At 36.2% G+C, this 19,189-nt stretch overlaps 1 protein-coding gene across 1 annotated transcript in view; it reads right to left on the bottom strand.

Annotated features, from left to right (window-relative positions):
• Nucleotides 1-10,545: 10,545 nt before the first annotated feature.
• Nucleotides 10,546-19,189, bottom strand: part of WDR72 (WD repeat domain 72) — a gene marked incomplete at its 5' end in the record, with an annotated part of 120,239 nt that continues 111,595 nt past the window's right edge. The window contains 2 exons of the mRNA XM_082769143.1: nucleotides 10,546-12,174; nucleotides 18,065-18,163. Coding sequence (XP_082625269.1) covers nucleotides 12,119-12,174; nucleotides 18,065-18,163 — 155 coding nt within the window. The 3' untranslated portion in view covers nucleotides 10,546-12,118. The remainder of the gene's footprint in view (nucleotides 12,175-18,064; nucleotides 18,164-19,189) is intronic.

Here is a 19,189-nt window from a genome sequence, read left to right on the forward strand (position 1 = left end):
TTTTTAAAGTGACACATTACAGACATAAACCTATGTCGGAGGGATCATATCTGTATCAACTGGAGGAGCTAAGCTCTCCAAAACTTAGCAGGGTTCACACCTTCTGCCTTGGCTTGCTCCCAATCTTCTATGAGATGAAAATTTAATAGAAAACTCTAGTAAGAACATGTACTTTGAGGTCCATAATTTAATTAATATGTGTAGAGCACTTTCAAGATGACTCATACTGCATACTACGTTTCTCTTGAAGAAGATACTATCCACTTTTGTACTGGCTTTTATCACATCCAGGAATGCACAGCTACTACACTTATACTCTCTTTATATACCCTTGGTACATATGTATATCTATATGTAATAGCAAATGAATTGGGCCTAGGACTGTTTTCTGGCAAGAAAGCCAACTGGTGGGAAAGACCTGAAAGAAATGTTGAGTGCAAAATACTTTTACTTTCCAGAAGAGCATGGACATGTTTAAACACTTCCTAGCAGGTATGGTCATTGAAAGTGTGTTAGTTCTTGCAGGTAAAGAACTTGGAGACTGTCCCATTAATTTATCAATACAGATAGATGAGAACCCATTCCTGAGAATGATCTCTTACTCTAATTTACCAGTGCAGATACAGCATCCATTTCTAGTCACTTTACTGTGAGGACACAGGCATAACCACTCTTACACATAGATAAATATAGTACTAAGACAGTAAAAAAGAATGCAAGTACTTCATGAAGCAAAACAGAGTAGTATTTAATTTCGTGAAGGTAGTCTCAAAGAGATCAAAGTTATCAGAGAAGCCCAGTCTTAGATTAGTGATACCCATTTTTTCCTATAAAATTTTAAGCATTCTGTTTTCATTATTACTAACTATCTAAGGAAAACTTCAGGCACCCATGTTTACTACTGTGATCTCATTAGTAGAACTGCATTCATTAGTAGTATTTTATTTAATAGTCTTTGTTGGTAATAGGCGAGATAAGCAAGGTCAAACGTGTCATTGTACTTGGCGCTGGTGGTCCCACCATAGGCCCAGTGTTCCAAGAAGAACAGGAATAGAAAAGGAGTGTGTGCTGGGAGGAAAGCCTGTGAGGCAGAGGGGATGAAGCAGCTGCTGTTTTTTGCTCTACATTCCAAATCACAGCTTTAACCACTGGCTGCTGCTGAGGATCCTATGATAGCTTTCACAAGAGTAGTTCAATGCATTTCACTTAGTTGCCACTTCTTACAAAAACACTGTTGTGCAATGCTGTTTGTGTGGAATGGAAGTAGAATTTCACCATGGAGATAGCTACATTTCAGTGGTGGGTGAAGTGATCCCAGCAGACTTTGTAAAGCACTTTGGGATTCTTACAGATGAAAGGTGCTATACAAATGTCAGGTATTGTTATACACCACTTAGGAGAAATGTTTCCATTTATTCTCCTGGATTTACTGTTGAACATTTAGAGATAATCGTCATTGCTGATAATACCAGTAAGAATAGCATTCTGAAGGCTGCAGGCTGTGTAGATTTTTCTGTATTCTGCTTGTCTGTAACAGGAGGTTGCATACTGATAAGGAATTTTTTGACAATGCAATTATGGAGAGCTAGCAATTTTTCATATTATGTGGTCAAGATGCAACTGTCAGAGTTATTTACATGGCTGCATCATTTAGAGCCCAGGATTTTTGCAAGGATTCAGCAAAAAGGTAAGCTGCTTTCATGATGGTATTCAAAACAGTATAGTACAACAGCATCTTTTATTAGGGCCATTTGTTTTACTGTATTGCCACCCTATATTTGTCTAAGTTCTACTCATTCATTTTATTAATAGATGCTATTCAAATGCATGAGAGATATTTCTAGCAATGCTCACTCAAGCAGTAGTTATAATTTGCTAGAGAGATTTCACTGTTTATCCTAAGTACCTATGTTTTTTCTTTTTTCACTATAGTTAGCATAACAGAATTCAGAACATAGTCCACTATCAACTATCGTAAGAATGTAAAAGGCAGACTATTTTGCCAGGCAGATTAGTAATTTCAAGTTTGTGTTCTCTGTTATATTTCTTATTGCTCATATCTATGCTTTAACAAATCAAATGGTCCTTATAATGGTCCTAGAAAATGATCCTACCCCAGCAACTCTCTCAACTGTGTAATACCTGAATATAAAGCCTCTTAACACTGTCTTCCTCATCTCCTTCCCAAGCCTCTCCTTCAAGTTGGGTTACCTCCTTAACCTACTGGCTCTATTCCTGCTTTATCATCTTCCCCTGAATATTAGGAAGAGGCAGAAGCCAAGCTGTATTAAACCACTGGTTGCTGCTGACCAACTGATTCCCCTGAACCCTTTTGGAAGCAACTTTGGCTGAGTAAAACCTGGTGGAGGACATGGTCCAGGACTGAATACTGGATAAGAAAAACATGTCATTTACTGTGAGGACTCATTTTGTCAGAACCTTGGCAAAATTTTTATGTGCAAGGGAGCTGAATCTATCTCTAAGGAACTCATGCAAGCATCCCTCCTATTCCCAGTATCTTTTAGTGCAGAAGCTGTAAAAGCAGTAAAACGTACAGAACTGCTTCCTCCCCTCTCTGCTAGCCAGCAAAGGCACTTTTCTGACTAATCCAGAAAGACCAGCCACAGGGAAAGGGACTAAACATTTAGGAAAACTTAATGTTGCTGAGATTCATTTTATAGTCCCATCTCCCTTCCAAGAATCCCAAGTGTGAGCTCAGTGTAGTGGGGGACTGTGCCCAATACATGCAGGATTGTGGTTATGGCTATATGTATACTATGCAAATTCCAGAAATACTTTATTCCTACCATATTGACATCTACATCTACCTTCAGCAGCTCTGTTCAGAATTACCATAAAAGATCAGAGTGCAGCTTGAAGGTCAGTGTGACCATAATTTGGCCATACTAGAATATTCACTCTTGCTAATAGACTTCTTTTTATTTTTCCTTATTGCTGCTTTTACTCTGCTCTTACCCTATGGGAGTTTAACTACTGGGTGTCATGGGAGAAAGAAAAAATTCAAAATTATGTGAAGAGTGTGATAGATTTGTCACACACACAAGGAAGAAAAAAATGCACAAACAGCAGAAACACTGAATGACTTTCTACAGATTTAGGTATGGTACAAAAGAGGAGTAACATGAGATGCTATGGGCTTTGTGGGCTAAGCAAAAAGTTCATATCAATAATATCTGCTTAAAGAAGTTAAGTAACAGAGAAAATAATTTTTAGTGAGAAACCAGTAAAGTACTCATGGAGTTAGTCAGGGATATGACTTAAGACATGAGGAAAGGACTTTTTGAAATCTCTTACAAAAGAAATTTTAAAGATAAAGGTTTACCCCAACAGTATCCTAAATTTTCCTCATGCACAGACTTATTACAGTAGAAACCAAATAATGAAATATCTTTCAAATATCAATACTTCTTGAGTGACATAATAATCTTAAGTATTTAGTTGAATAAGCAAGTAAATTTAACAAGACACATGTTCATCATATGATAGATGATGGATCCACCTGACTCTTCCCAGAGACTTCTTAATGGAAACCACCAAAGAACCTCTGTAATTTAATCACTAGCCACTGCAATTGGCTGACTGTCTGTTAATTGCTCAAATGATTCCCAAACTGTCAGACCAAAAGACCACCCAATGATTCATTGGCTGTCACTCCATTTAATGAAAGCAACAAATATAAGAAACAGTGGCTAGAATGAATCTTCCCTTATGGTGTCATGTCTGATATGTTTCTCAGTATCCCAGCCATTAAATCGTTCAACTTCTTCAGAAGTTTGAAATAAATCTTACTGTTGAAAAAAAAAAAAAAAAAAAAAATGTTCCTAAAAGCATTTATCCTCCAACGTGATTCTGCAAAAATATCCCTAAGGAAAGACATATTTGATATTTATCAGAGTTGCTATATCATTATTACTTTAGTTAGTTTTGCTTATACCTAAAAAGCCTAAAAAGTTTGGGTAGGTATAATGAAAATTTATCAGCTTTTTCCTGTGTAATTTTTGTTGTGTGTTTTGCTGACAGAATGCAGTGATCACCCACATGCACAAATACAAAAAAAACTCTGATGTAGGGCCTTGTCATTATTTCTATTCCATAGACAAAGTAAAAAGATACAGAAATATATTTTAAGCTTCCAAGAACTTAAAAAAAATGTTCTTTATAGGTTGTGCGCAATCATAATATAAGCTCTGCAATTTGAATGCAAATGCATTTTTTGTTGCAAGGCACAGAACACTACCGTAACTACACTGAATGTACTACGAGTATGATGGAAAGATGAAAAAATATTTTCATTACTCAAGCATCATTTTGAATGTATTCAAGAAAAAACAACAACAACAAAAACAACCACAAACACACAAAATAAAACACCACGCACGTAGAGCTGGTGGACCTTAAAGCAGCTTTCTAGCAAATATATATGTATGCTCACAGGAAAAAAATCTGTAACATTCATTTCATGAGTGATGTACAGTGGAGAGTAAAAACTCCTAAATCTCCATAACATAGCTGTTACATACTTAAAACATGTTCATTCTAGGCATGTGTTTGTCTGGAAGAGCTTTAACAGTGGACGAGATTTCCCATTAGCCCTGTCCCACGTAGCAGATGTAACGTCATACTCAGTGACATGCAGGAGACATGGAAAGCTATGGTGCAGGTGTCCTATTGCTGCTCCTTTTTCACTATAATTAATTCTACTTCTAATGACATCACAAATTTTAAAAGCGACAAATTCATACTTTCCCCTTGTTAGTCCTTTACCTGAAGCACCAGGTAAGCAGCAGGAATGCCATCATTCCAGGATATGTATCATGACATCTGAAATAGCTTTTTGGTTGTAGTCCCATTATGTTTTAGGAGCCTGTTTGGGGACACATCATCCATCGAGTGCAGCCTGAAGCTATAATAGACTCTTCAGTGTGGAATTCTGTCCTCTGGAGAACAGCTGCCTGACTACAAATGGCTGGGTGATCTACTGGGTCAAGGTTTTCTGCTTCACACTGTATAACAAGGGAGGGATATGGCCTCCTGTTTCCCTGCCAGCTTCTGCACAAGGCTAGAACAGACCAGTCAAAATCTGCAGCAGTGACAGTTCTGGATGGGTGAGGCACCACAATCTGCCCACTTTCACATTTACATTCTCTGATTCTGTGCTCAATATGGATTAAGATATACCAAATGCATCCCCATTTTATCAGATAGGGCCTGATTTGAACTGCCAGAAGGAGTCCAGGTTGCTAGAGGTAATATTTAAAATTACCTGTAGCAGAAAACAGAGGTAGCTACTCAAAAGAGGACTGTGCTGTCCAAAATGGTCGTAGTAGGCAATGGTTTCATTTTAGTGCTACTCTTGTTATTTTTTCTTCTCTTTTGTAGTGTCAGCAAGGGTCAGGAACAGCAGACGTACAGAACAAAATAGTGTATCCTACTCTGAAAAGCATATAGCCTAATTTTGTTCCCTGTACTAACTGTCACTTATGCCATTGGTAGCCCAGAACCTATGAAATGAGAAATGCTGCCCACTGCATACTTAGTCTCCCTGCTAATGCAGCTGCTACTGGTTAGGAAACTTTGGGAGTTAGTGCTTATCTACTACTGCATATTACAGGTTACCGAAACACTACCTTTTGCCTCCAGCATTTGACAAGTATTTCCTAGCTCAAGGACCTAACATTGTAGGTTTTTGTTTGTTTGTTTGTTTAATTTTTATTTTTTTGTTATTGTTTTTTTTTTTTTTTGTGGTAGTTTTTCCTCTATGGCCCTGTCAACGAATACTTCCAGTCACGTGTCTAAAACCTGCTTTTATCTCCCGGGGCCTGAAGATGATCCCACAAAGCTTCCTTGAGGTTTCAACTGATGCTGCAAAGAGACTGAGGCTTTAAGACAGCTTTGATTCTGGCTCTCAGTTTTGTTGCTTCTCTTTTAAAACCTCGCTCTACTTAGGGAAAGCAAATGTTAGAGTGCAGACATTTTCATACAACTAAAGAAATCTGGACCCTCAGAATATATCCTTTCAGGATAAATCATGATATTTTTATAAAGTACTATGATTAGCAGAGCCCACAGCACAAAATCCTACACCGTGCATTCCGTTACCTTTCTCTGCTCTTTCTCTTTGTATCATCGACAAGGGTGCTCACAGTCAACAGCTTTCCAGCCCAAGCACCCACTAGCTGCTTCTCATTCTGCAGGGAAATATGTGTGGGGATTATTCAAGTAAATCTTAACATTTTCAGACCTTCAGAAACAGCATGTGTGTTCTGAAGCCTAACAAGGTAGAAAAAATACTAGCAATTTAATTTAGAGAAAGAAAATAAATCATAATGTACAAAGAACAAACAGTGACATCTGTATTCATACAGGCAGATATAAGACCCCTTTAAAAAATGATATTATGATGTTGCAGCCTTCTTTAAATATATGTGCAACCAATGTCATATCCATCTTAAAAATAATCTTGTTTTTAGTTCATTTATGGCAATAATATTCTTGAACATGGAGTTATGGAATAAGCTCCAGAAAAAGCTGGTGTGAGTTTCAAGTCTTGAGTGCTGCTGCCATCTACATGGCAGGAAGACTATAAACTATAACAAACAACAAAAACATATTTGTTGCATTTTACTGGGCAGATCTTAAGTCTGTTTGCCAGTGTGATTACAGAAAAAAAAAAAAAGTTATGAAGCTGAACACAATTTTTTATTGCCTTATGATTCTGTGTGGGAAATTCATAATAATTTAGAGTACAATTTCCCCAGATCCCTTTAAACAAGGAATTTACAAATTATTTGGATGAAATCTGAGAATAGATAAGAAAAATGCAATTATTTTACTAGTGTTTAATATTTCTAACATTTTTCTGCTGAGTATTAAGCTTTCAAATGCTAAATACAAAGTAAAAAATTCTCTTGGTTGCTGTAAAAATGGAGGGAGAAATGTGTACTTAAAAAAAGTGTACTTAATTACACTACATATATTACTTTGGTGATGCTATTTTTCATGGCTATCTTATTGAGAGTATTGCCAGAGGAAGAAAAACAGTTCTTAATTCTAAGTTTGTGAGACACTTAATGAAAATTCAGGCTGCATAACTGTCTTCTTCAGCTACTCTTTCTAGAAATACATGAAAGAAAATGACAAGTGCAGCTAAATTGGAATTGTGTAACAATTTCATCATGTGCACAGTCCACCCTAAAAAAATCTTGGCAGATGTCGAAGCTTCCTTATGTTTAATATTGCTTAGTAACTTTCACTGCTTCACCTTGGCATTTATATTTGTACTTACCTATCATACCGTGTACAGGACTCATATTCTTCAGAATATGGGGAATGTAAAGTTTATGTGAGCATCAACTTTGTACTGCAGCACAGCTCCTGAATGCACTTTAGACTTTCCAGCAGGTGTCATTAAAGAAACAAACTTCCCATGATCCCCAATAAGACAATCCTGGGTGATCATATGATTTTATTTATTTATTTATTTATTGTGTTGCATCCAAGTTTGGTATTACTTCTAAAATAATATTGCTCAAGTATCACTTCGGGGATCTATGACTTCAAATTGTAAATCAAATCTAACTCAGTCTCTAGTAATAATTCTAAGAGTTTTGCCTAGCAGCTCACACTGGCTATTCTGTGAAGAAGGAAAAAGGGGAAGACCAGCCCTTTAAATTCCTTTGAATCCTTTTCTCTTGCAAGAAGAATGACCTGCAAAATTCAACAGAAATATACATTAAGAGGAGCAGGATTTTGTCTTCACAGAACCCGCATCAGGAGTGTGCATGCTTGCTAACTATTCAGAATTGGCAGTGACTTTGAGATTTGTGTTCCAGCCCACTCACCCAGTCTGCCTTCAGAGAACATGTTCTTTCAAAAGGAGAAGAAACCTGGAGAGAAATGATGCTGTTTATTATACCTTGTCCCATTCTTTTCAGAATTTTCAGCAATTTTAGGTCAGTCAGATTAGCAAAATCATTTCCCTTGCTAGATTCCTGGTTCTATTTAGGGCTTGTAGCCCTGTTGCATTGTGGTCTTGTTAAAGTCTCTCTTTTTCTCTCTCTGAATCTCAGTGTTCTCTGATGGAACGCCAAGTCTCATTCAAATTCTATACCAATTTACCTTCAGAGAATCTGACTGGGAAAGAGTGTTGTTTAACAAAATTAAAAAAAAATAGAACCCAGAAATGGAAGCTATGTAAAGAGCATGAGATTTCAAATTACAGTGGCTTGTATTTGGAGCCATAGATGAACAGTCTATTCAGGGAAGTTTCCAGGCATGGATCTCTGTCAGTGATCATTTAAAAAGTATGAATCATTTGGAAAATTCAAAATCCCTCAAATCAAAGACATGTCAATGAGTTTTGACTTGGGCTTGTACTAAAGAATCAGAAATGTGTCGTGTCCCATGTCCATTCCCCCCTCCCCCCCCCTTTGTTTTTGATAATATAAAGAATTGTGAGCAAAAATGTATAAATGCCTATAGGATTTGAAAGCTTGAAAGCCAAAGATCTATTTTCAAGAAAGACCCTTTCATAATGAATCCTAAAGCTCCAATTTTGTGCTGAGATAATGCTAATGTAATTGTGGGTTACCCCTTACTTACATGGTATCAGTATCTCACCCATCTTCTTACCCTGGGCTGCTTGTTACTTCTCTGCTTGCACTGAGACCAGTGTTTTTGTTGACATGGCCTGGTCATATGAGCACTAGTGCAAACATAAGTAAGGAGACATGAAAGCATATGGCTGGAATGGGGAGAAACTGCCCTGTTTAGTGGAAGGATGTCCTAATACTGCTTAAAATATGAAATGACAACTTGAGTTATAAGGTTTAAGAGACCCCATGATTTCTGGAGGAAGAAGTAGAAAAAGGACCTTTCTCCCTAAGAAATACAGCTATTTAAGACTTTTTAATTCCATATCTAAAACTTAGACAAGTACTCTAAAACATTAGTCTATGACTCGTTTGGCAGGATTCCTTCAGTGTAACACAATAGAAAAATATATTCATAATTACGTTGCAACTTCATTGTAACATCAATCTCCATAAACATGAACAGAATGGTACATCATAATGCATTAGTACAGAACCTTTTCTTCTTTTCAATCATCATTTTGATACAAAAAGATTGTTCTAAGCAAGTTCATCTTGAGCATATAATATATTTTTGGTTATTTGAAAGACCTTCAGACCACACTGGAAAAATATTCATTCTACGTAATTAAAAAAGTTCCTGCCTTACTGTGATGACTTACCAACTGGTAGGCAGCTAAGCACCACCACACCACTCTCTCACTCCCCCTTCTCAGAAGGAAAGTGGGAGAAAATATGATGAAAGTAGAGAAAAGTTTGTGGGTTGAGATAAGGAGCAGTTTAATGAAAGGAAAAAAATGCAAAGGCCACATGGAAGCAAAAGGAGAAAATTTATTCTATACTTCCCATCAGTAAGCAATGTTCAGTTGGTTCTTGGAAAGCAGGTCCCCTGTACACTCAGAAACTCAGGGCTTGGGAACACTTTCATAATGAGAATTCCACCTTTCTCCTTCTTCCACCCCAGATTTTATTGCTAAGCATTACATTATATGGCATGGAATACCCCTTTAGGTCAGCTGTCCTGGCTGTGCTCCTCCACACGTCTTGCCCACCCCAACCTACTGGCCTTCTGGGGCGGGGAGTTGGAGACACAGCTTCGATGCTGTGCCAGCACTGCTCAGAAATAGGCAGCAATATCAATGTTGTTCTAGCTAGGAGTGCAGAGCAGAGCACTATATAGGCTGCTGTGGGGAAAGTTAACTCCATCCCAGCCAGACCCAGAACACTTACCTTACTGATACTATAATTATAATTAGCAGAAAGCACGCATAAGCATGTGCCAAACACCAATCATCACTGCACAAATCATTCCAAAGGGCTGTCTGTATTGGCAGTCTGCTGATGTGCACTGCTTTGCGGAATTAAAGACAAGCAATCAAATATTGTGTTGCACAAATGTAATTGCTACCACAGCGATACTGGGTGTTATGGACAATGCCAATTCCTTGAGCTATGAAACCACATTGAACACTCAGTTTTTAAAATATCTAGCAGAAATTGTTTTAAGATTTCCTACTCTTGCACTAAGAACAGAGTTGGCCCAAGTGAACTGATACAAAGTAGTAATGTTTGTAGTGAAGGTAAATGGACGTTTCAATGCCAATGGAAGAGTACTGCAGCAAAATAGAGGTGACTGTTGACAAGGATGTGTGGCAAAACAGATAGCAAATCCATGCCTTATAGTCCATTTGGTTTACTGTCTGCAAGGTACATGTATTGTTACTAAGTTCCTGTAGTTGTAGTTTTAATTTTATTTTTACCTTCTTGATGTTTTAATCTCTAATTTAATCATAAATTTAAGAAGAGGATACATGTCAGCTGAAGGCACGTTCTGCTTTCAGCTGTGCAGAACTTGTGTTATGCGAGTATAAATAAGTCTATGAAATTACTCCAGACATCCAGCATGCTAAGTGAAAGAATGAAGCCATTCCACTCAACATCTAGATTGTTTAGTCATGGTAATTCATACACAAGACTGTATAAACAAAAGATACGGTTTACATAGGAAAATGACTTCTAAGAATAAAGAAAGCTATTCCTGAAAAATACCAAATGTGTAAAACACATTGACTAATCTGTGAAAGATGTAATTTTCTGCAAGGCATGTAAAATTCCAGAAAAAGAACATTAAATTAACTTTATTTTTTCCTGGGCTGCAGCCCATTTCAATGACATATACTTTAGCTGAATGCTAAATGCTGAATACACTAAAGCTGAATGCTTGCTTTAGCTGAAAGACTACTCCCATAATGCCCTTCAACTCAACATTTCTGAAGACCTCATACACTATAGCTTAGAGATACAGAGTCACAGGATATAAAAAAGAAAACAAACAAACAAAAGAATTCCTGTCTGTTTCACATTTAACCAAATTCATGTCATAGTACAGCAACAAGAACCTGGTTTTGTCACTCCTGCAGCCACATTTCCCCACAGGTAGGAGAGATTCATTGCCAGAGAATCTTTTCACACCAAAGAAATCTTCATTTTCCTCGTTAAGGCAGATTTTGGCTAACATTGCAGTTAGGAAGGATAGTATCAGGTGATGGCTTCCACCATAAGATACAGATCCAGAACACATCCACAAGTCCCTTTGACTTCATTAGTGCTCCTACAATTGGTAATACAGAAAGTTTACCACTCTGTGTGGCTGTTCTTTGTCAAGCCAGCATAAATTTCTCAGAACTTTAGGAGATATGAGTCTAATCAACTGCACATATTTTCCAAACCTATTTTTTTTTTTTTTTAAATAAGGACAAAAAAGTTTAAATGTTTTTCCCCAAGAGCACAAATACAATTCAACAAAGTGCATCATTTGAGAATAGGACACAGATGGGCTTCTCCATATTCATACTGGCACCACATTTCTTCAGATGACAGTGCTGGCAGTATTTATAAAAGGAAAATTTACATGCTAGAAAAGACCAGATTTAAAATCAATTATCCATGCTGTCCTGTGCACACAAAAATTTTACTTTATTGTTTCTAGATATTCCACATTTAATTCAAACTATACATTTTTCCTTTAAATCATAGAAAATTCTTGATTTTTTTTCAAATTTGTTTTTTGTTCAGTGTTAAAATGTTAATGGTAATAACAGTCAGAGCCAAGGAGAGAGAAAAAAATGAATTAGCTTGTTTAAATTAGTTGTATACAACAGAATATTAAAAGTGAGGCAAGAGTTTTATGGTCAATCAATGTTGTAAGATTCGGAGTCACTACTTAAACTACTGAAAAATATCTTATAATAAGGACTTGATATTTTCTGTTAGAACTATTGAAATTAAATTGAATAAACATAAATCTATAAACAATGAAAGTGTGAATTGAAGTCAATAAATTAGCAAAAAGTGGCAGATCTTATGAAAGATATTTCTTCTGAAAATGAATTATTAAAGGTATAAGATAATAGCTACAGCAAGCTGTTCCATGTCCACACCACGTATGTCCTATTTATTGGCTGCTCTCTGGGATCTTCTCATTCTTTCAGCTAAGTAGGGTTTTTCTAACACACCTTACAGGAGCACACCTTAGATATCCATGGATGTGCCTTCATATCATCTGGAAAAGAAATAAATGTATTAATTTGGTTTAATGACTGTACAGTTTGAAGTAGTAAGCAAAAAATTTTTTAAATTATTTGATAATCTTTTGTTAGAGTAATAATTTATAACTTTTGTAATGGAAATAAAACTTTCAGCATCAACACACTAGGGTTAAAAAAAAGAGCACAAATATACCTCTAGAAAACTGTTCTGTTCTGTTTGCATCACAATTTCTATATTGCAAGAGGCAATGTGGAACCAAAATAGCTTAAGAAAATTTATAGCCTTCCCCAGAATTTTTGCTGAACAGTCCTACTCTCCTTTTTTTTTTTTCTTCTTTTTTTTTAATTTTTTCCTCTTACTGTTTTCTCTCTCTCTCTCTCTTTTTTTTTTTTTTTTTTTTTTTTTTTAACATCTTTTAATGGAACACTTTTTAGTGGATCAGCTGGAAGATAATTTCTGATAAAGTTAGTAAATTATTTATGTTTCCTCTGATAATACTATTTTCAAGTTTTATATATATCCTTTCCAGAGAAAATATTCTGTAATAGCCATAAACAGCTATTATATCAACTATATGTATATATAACAGCTATATATATATATTATATCACAGAACTGATAGGAAGCTATATTAACAAGTCATTATAGTTTAACTCTGTCACAGTTAATTGGAATTCTACAGAAAAGCAATCTCAACCATCAATTTTTAGCTTCATGATTTTTTCCCATTTAATATATGACAACATTTACCACCTGAATTTAAAATAATGCTTCTATTAGAAACACTGTTTAAATAGACATGGCACACTTTATGAATACATGAGCACAGAGAAAGAAGCACACACTATTTTTTCCCAATATAATAACTATCTTCTCAGTTTATCATATTATCATCTCTCTGCATATGTGTCATAAATGTCCACTGAGGTAGTCTTCTGTTTTTACACTTTGATTTACTATGTATAACCAAACAAAATCAACCAATCAAACAAAAAATGAGTCATAATACTTGCAACCCTGAATGCTGACAGGATGCGACATTGCATCTACTGCAGTGAAATTCTTATGGACTTTAATTTCTGGACTTACACCTAGCCAATATTTTATACACAGTTGATGAGTACTATGGGCTATCAGTGCCTGTGAACAGCCTCCAGCACTCCAGCTCGCATCTACTGCTAACTACTATTGATGATGATGCAAATACAAAAAAATAAAATCATGCTTTTCTAGGGTGCTGCACACACTTGTCAATCTACTGAATACCTCCTGCCAGCGTACTGAACAATATAGATAAAGATGACATAGTGCTGATGTAAATAACGTAGTCTTCAGTTGATGGAAGGAACTTGGAGCTAGTAACAATATTCAAGAAAGTAATTATAACTTGGTTGATAACAAGATAATCTCAATTGTAGCGATGAATATTTAAGCACACTGTGGCTAATAGGAATCTATTCTTCTTGATACATCTCCATATTCTCATTTCTATTTGCTGCAATTCCTTTTCTAACAGATGGTACTTTAGGAGCAGTCAGAGACCTTTCTCATCTCTGTGACAAGATCTACCTAGGACATGCAACTATGTTAGCCTGTGAAAACTGCTTGTATTTTCACTATTAAGTGTTATACAACCAGAATTACATTATGTCCTGAATGAAGAAGGAAAAATATAGTACGTACAATGTTTTTGCAATGAACGCATGGGAGGATCATGAGCTGCAGAAGGCGTCACTTGACTCAGCCAGTCTTCCTGGCTACTGAAGGCCATAAGTATATAGATTTCTCACTATTTACATGGTTTTCATGTAAGAGATAGAAAACCCATTTATAATTTCAATCTACAGCTTTCGGTTGTTTTTTTGTTTCTTTGCTTGATTTTGAGCTGTACAGGGTCAATTTCCCTGTATTACCTAGCAAAATAATAAACTACTGCCTAGTCTGGTGCAAAATCTGCATTGGAGGAAATAAGAAGCAAGGGATATCTGTGCCTACATTGTTGCTCCTAACTCCAGCTCCAATCTATTCATTTTTCTCATAAGAGTTATGCTTGCAGAAGCCTCCTTAGTGGGACTGCAGCCCATATGGAAGCTAAGACATCTCCAGCTGTGTCAAGTCATGCTGCATTCCTCTCAGATTTTAACTGACAAAATTCTGAGCATTTTCAATTCCCTTAAAATTTATCTTAAGCAACTCCCTTTGAATAGGGTGATCTGCCTTTAGGAGTGTGAATTTTCCACCATTGTTTACACAAGAAAACTTGGGTGAGTAGCTCAGACCTAGAACTCTAACTTGGACACCTAAGTTTGGCCAGTTTCAGCCTCCTTCTCAATTTCTCTAAATGTGGAAAATTTGACTGATAAAATGGAAAACTGTGCTGAGAATATTTATACTGAAGAAGCATTCTAAGTGATACCGAACTCTTTATGGGGGGTTGGTATGATTAAAAGTTAAGTTCTGCAAAAGGATGTTGCAATTCTTATCTGATTATTATGTTCAAGGCAAGAGCAGAGGCAAGTTTGAAAAGCCAAGGCTTTGCATATCAAACAGAAGTAGTCCTCAGCATGTGGGGAAAATGGCAGTGATAAACCTACTATTAGGCATCTGGGAGAGAAACCCTGTATCTCCGCTGTGTGTGGGCTAAAATAGACATGAACCACTATCACGGATAATGGCAGCTTGTAGGCACATGAAGGGAGAAACTAAAATCTATTTCGCTTAGACAAGAAACTGCAGTCTGATATTTACCTGTGTCCATCACAAGTGAAAAGTGTTTGCTGTGAATTATCCAAGAGAAAAGTGCAGGTTGAAGGGTTTCATTTCCCATCTAAGAGTAGTTCGGATCACACATTGAATATAAGAAATCACAGGTAAATCTCAGACTGGGGTCTTGGGTAGTCAGATAGATTCCTGCCATCAGAGTATATATGTTTTTCCATGACTGCTGGAAGCCTACATCTGGAGCAGTGAGATAATGTGCAGACATGTAGAAAGTGTGAAAGCAAAACTAGCCAAGTATGCTTTATGTGATTTTAGAAAACTAAGATCACTTTGAAAATAATTCTAAGTCTAATGTCAAGGTTAGATACTGTACCTTTCAGCATCAGAAAACACAGTACACAGATGTGTCTGTTAATGGCTGCTCTATGCATCTAAAGCCTTACTGATTCTGGTAGAAGTTGTCATAAATAACCTTTTCTTGAAATAGTTGGAATTTCTTACAGGTATATTGTCATACTTTCACCTTTTCCCCATCAGAAGAGATAAATAAAGTCAACATATTTCTTAATGTCACTTTTGTGCATATATCAACATATGGTAAGCAAACTGCAACAGATTCTGCAAAAAATACATACATACAACTTTTACATAAAAACAAATTTGTAAGTTTGCTGAGACTTTGAATATGTGAGAGTGCTTCTAAAGTCCCAGGATTCATCAAATCAAATTCTGACCTCCCAGGCACTCTCAAATTCCAAGATCCATTCTGAAGTTAAAGCATCTGAGAAACACTACAGATAATCATACCCAAGTGAATGTCGCATTATTGTTTCAATGTTTGCTTCTAAAAGTAAGTAGTAAGTTTTAAGAGAATGTATTCTGTTACCAAATCTTTCCTTTCAAACAAGCACTTCTGTCAGAAGTGTCTTAATTTCTTATCACAGAATTTCATCCGCACAAGGAGCAATAAATAATTCATGTTCCTAGCTCTTTGTTGTGTGTCCCTGAACTGCACAGAGCTGGAAGGCTGACAGCTGTGTCAGGACAAGCACCAAAGATCTGACATGACAAGTGACTAACAAGTTTCTTTCAGTCTATAGTGAAAGAAGACAATGGCATATAGTGCAAAAACGAAATCCTGAAACAAAATGAAACTGTTTCTTTCTCTTTACCTAAGTGTTTGCTATGAGCTTATTTCTGACCCATAACCTCTGGTCATTTTATAGTACTGCCCAACCCCCTTTACTCCTCACATTCGCCTGGCCATTTACGCCTGTCCACGGATCAATATGAGCAATTCTTGGAGAAATACGATGTCTCCATGACAACCAAGCCACAAATTCTCAGTGGAAAGCAGTGAGACCAGTAGTGAAATCTCCTGAGGTTTTCAGACCTAGAAGACAAGATGTCTTAAAATGCAGGAATGGACAGAAACAAAAGCCAGAGTAATTCATTGTTTATTACCAGTTTAATGATGTCAGATGGACTGAATGGAACTCAGTTTTTAAGTTTATATGCTTTATCAACATGTATTTTTGCTAGTCAATATTCACCTCCTGACAGTTTTTTATTCTTTCCATATAGTCATGCAGAAGGCAGAATTGGATATTCAAGTTTCCATCCAAATGCGTGCATTTTGCCCCACAGAATAATTTAAATCAAGATTAAAATTAAAGCTATCTTAAGGGCACATTAATTCTCACCTCAGTGCGTTAGTACCACTTTGTTTAAATTCTTTCTCACTTCCAAACAGATCAGAACTTGGATGGCCAATCCACATTTTTGTGCATACTCGTTGTAGAAGAGACTACAGATATTTTCTGAAGGAGGTGTCATCTGCCACAGATAGCTTGATGTAGCCTTGATAAGAAATTAAACTGGTCTCCTTTTCAAGTAGCTTACCTATTTCTTTCTAAATCTCATGCTGCCTTCTGCTGTACAGCAGTGAGTCCAAGACAATGTGGCTTTAAAGTGAATATGGATTTACAATTCATTGGTTTCAATTATTCTAACGTATGCTGGTGTTCACTTCTGTGGAAAAGATGAAAAGGGAATGTAGTTCAAATCAGGTATATGACAGCAGTTGAACTCCCAAGGAATCTTGGAGGAGTGGAGTGCACTGAAATATAATCCCCCAGACAGGGGTCCTTTCTGGGTTCTGAGATGACTTAGGGGACCTGACATGGATTTCAGACTGCACCCTTTGACTGAAAATTAAATCTCAGCAGTGTTCCTTGGGGAAGGATCAGGGGACTGTTGGCAGCTGCCCCCTGTCAGCACAGGCTGCAAGATTTGGAAATCTCTTAACTAAGCTGACAGGCCGCAGAGACGATGAATCAAAAATATGATACACGGATCAGCACACAAAGATGCAAGAGGGTACACAGACACCAGATAAGGCAGGAAAGGAAAATACCACGTTAAGAAAGATGTTTAACTCTTTCACTAATGAGTGCTACATCCAGGTTACATATATGTTGTATGTGGGTCAAACAGCTTGTTTGAAAGATCTTAATATTCAGTCACACAGAACATTTTTAATCATCTGTGACTGGATACATTTGATATTTAATTGTTTCCCTTTGGGAATCATTTAATAAATTTCTTAGATATCCCATAACTAGAAAGATAATGAAACTACATGAAGATAAATCTTTTAGTCACCAAAAATAATGCACTTTATGGATGTTCCTCTATTTAGCTGAATCAATGTTAAGAGTCATTAAAATGAAATCATGATTGTGAACTGATTTAGAGAAAAGAATCAAGCTACTCAACACTACCAATTTGCTTTCCTCCAGAGATACAGTGTTTGAATGTCCACTGCTACATTCAACTGCAGTATATACAGTGCTTCTAAGTTTTCATAATCTCATGCTACCTTCAAAGGGTCAGACATCATACATATATTAACTAAGCAGTATAGTCCAAAACTAATTATAATGAACTGGTAGTGTCAGCTTTCTTTTTGGTCATAAAGCCTTTATCCTTTCTAAGACCTGAATTGTTGATGAAAGAGGAAAGGATAACAGCTCCATACTGTGACCCCTGGAGGTGACCATTAATTTGACATTGCAGCTGCTAAAAAGGAAACAGCATTACAATGTGCCTTTTTCACAGACCCAAAAGCTGCGTCAGATTTATCACTTGATACTTGGTGACTGTCTTTAAATAGTTCTCACCTGGACTCTCAGACTCTTCCAAGACACATCTGTCAGGCACATCCTCCACATCTTGGAAGTTTGCTGAGTTTGAGCTCTTGTCATGCTTCAGTGCACTAACTGGAGCAATAAAGAATAAAAACAGGGGGAGAGAGAAATGTAATATATCCAGAAACAAAGACTTCCTGATCTTCTGCAGATCATTCAATGCTGAAAATATAAATTATAAACTCAAATGATAGATTTAAATAAAACCAAAACTCAAAGTACATATATGCAACCATAACGCATTTGAAAAGTCTATAGACAAGAATTCATCTGGGGAGAAGTTTGAGACATTGGCTTAAATTTGATCTCTTTGAAGTAAAGAACAAACAACAAGATTTTTTTTTTCTTATATAAGCCAAAAATAATAAATTAATTTAGTAGTCATAATAAGTGCTTTTCTGTTTCAGTAAAGAACCCAGTAAACAACAAAAAAGACCAATTAGCTGGTTTTGCAATTACTGGAGTCATTCACCAGGAGAGAAATTACATCCATTTTAAGATTAAAACATGTTGAATATAACAAGCTTGAATCTGTAATAAAATTAGTTATAATTATAATATATATGTTTATAACTACATAATATATATAGCTATAATAGCATGCAGAAGAAAATAGACTCAATTGCAGTTTAGATATGGTAAAATTTGATTTCATTTACTTAATCGCTAAAACCATTTTAATTTTAGAGTAGAAAAATATTTTAATGGAAATAGTTATTTGTCTGTATATGACTTTTTAATTCTCTTGGTTTAAAAAAAAAAAAATCACGAGTTTTGCTGAAAAGAATAAAGGTTTTTATCTTGACAATGTTAATTTCTCTCTCCTGCTCAATATCTTCATATGGAACCAAAAATGCATTAAAGAAGAACAAAGAGTAGATCTCAAATTTTCAGTCCCATTAAAACTCTGATTAATTAAAAGCTGATCTCATTTCTTAAATAAATGGTGCTGACTTGTTTTTTCCCTAATATCTACAAAACTAAGAAAAGTTCCAGGCTTCCAGTCCATGTGGGTTGGGATCACAATGGCTATAAACAATTCCAGCACAGATTTATCCTGTTTTTAAAACAAGTGCCATTTAAAGAAAGAATTATTCC

Source organism: Aythya marila (genome assembly GCF_965140915.1).
Source record: "Aythya marila genome assembly, chromosome: 11".
Lineage (NCBI taxonomy): Eukaryota > Metazoa > Chordata > Aves > Anseriformes > Anatidae > Aythya > Aythya marila.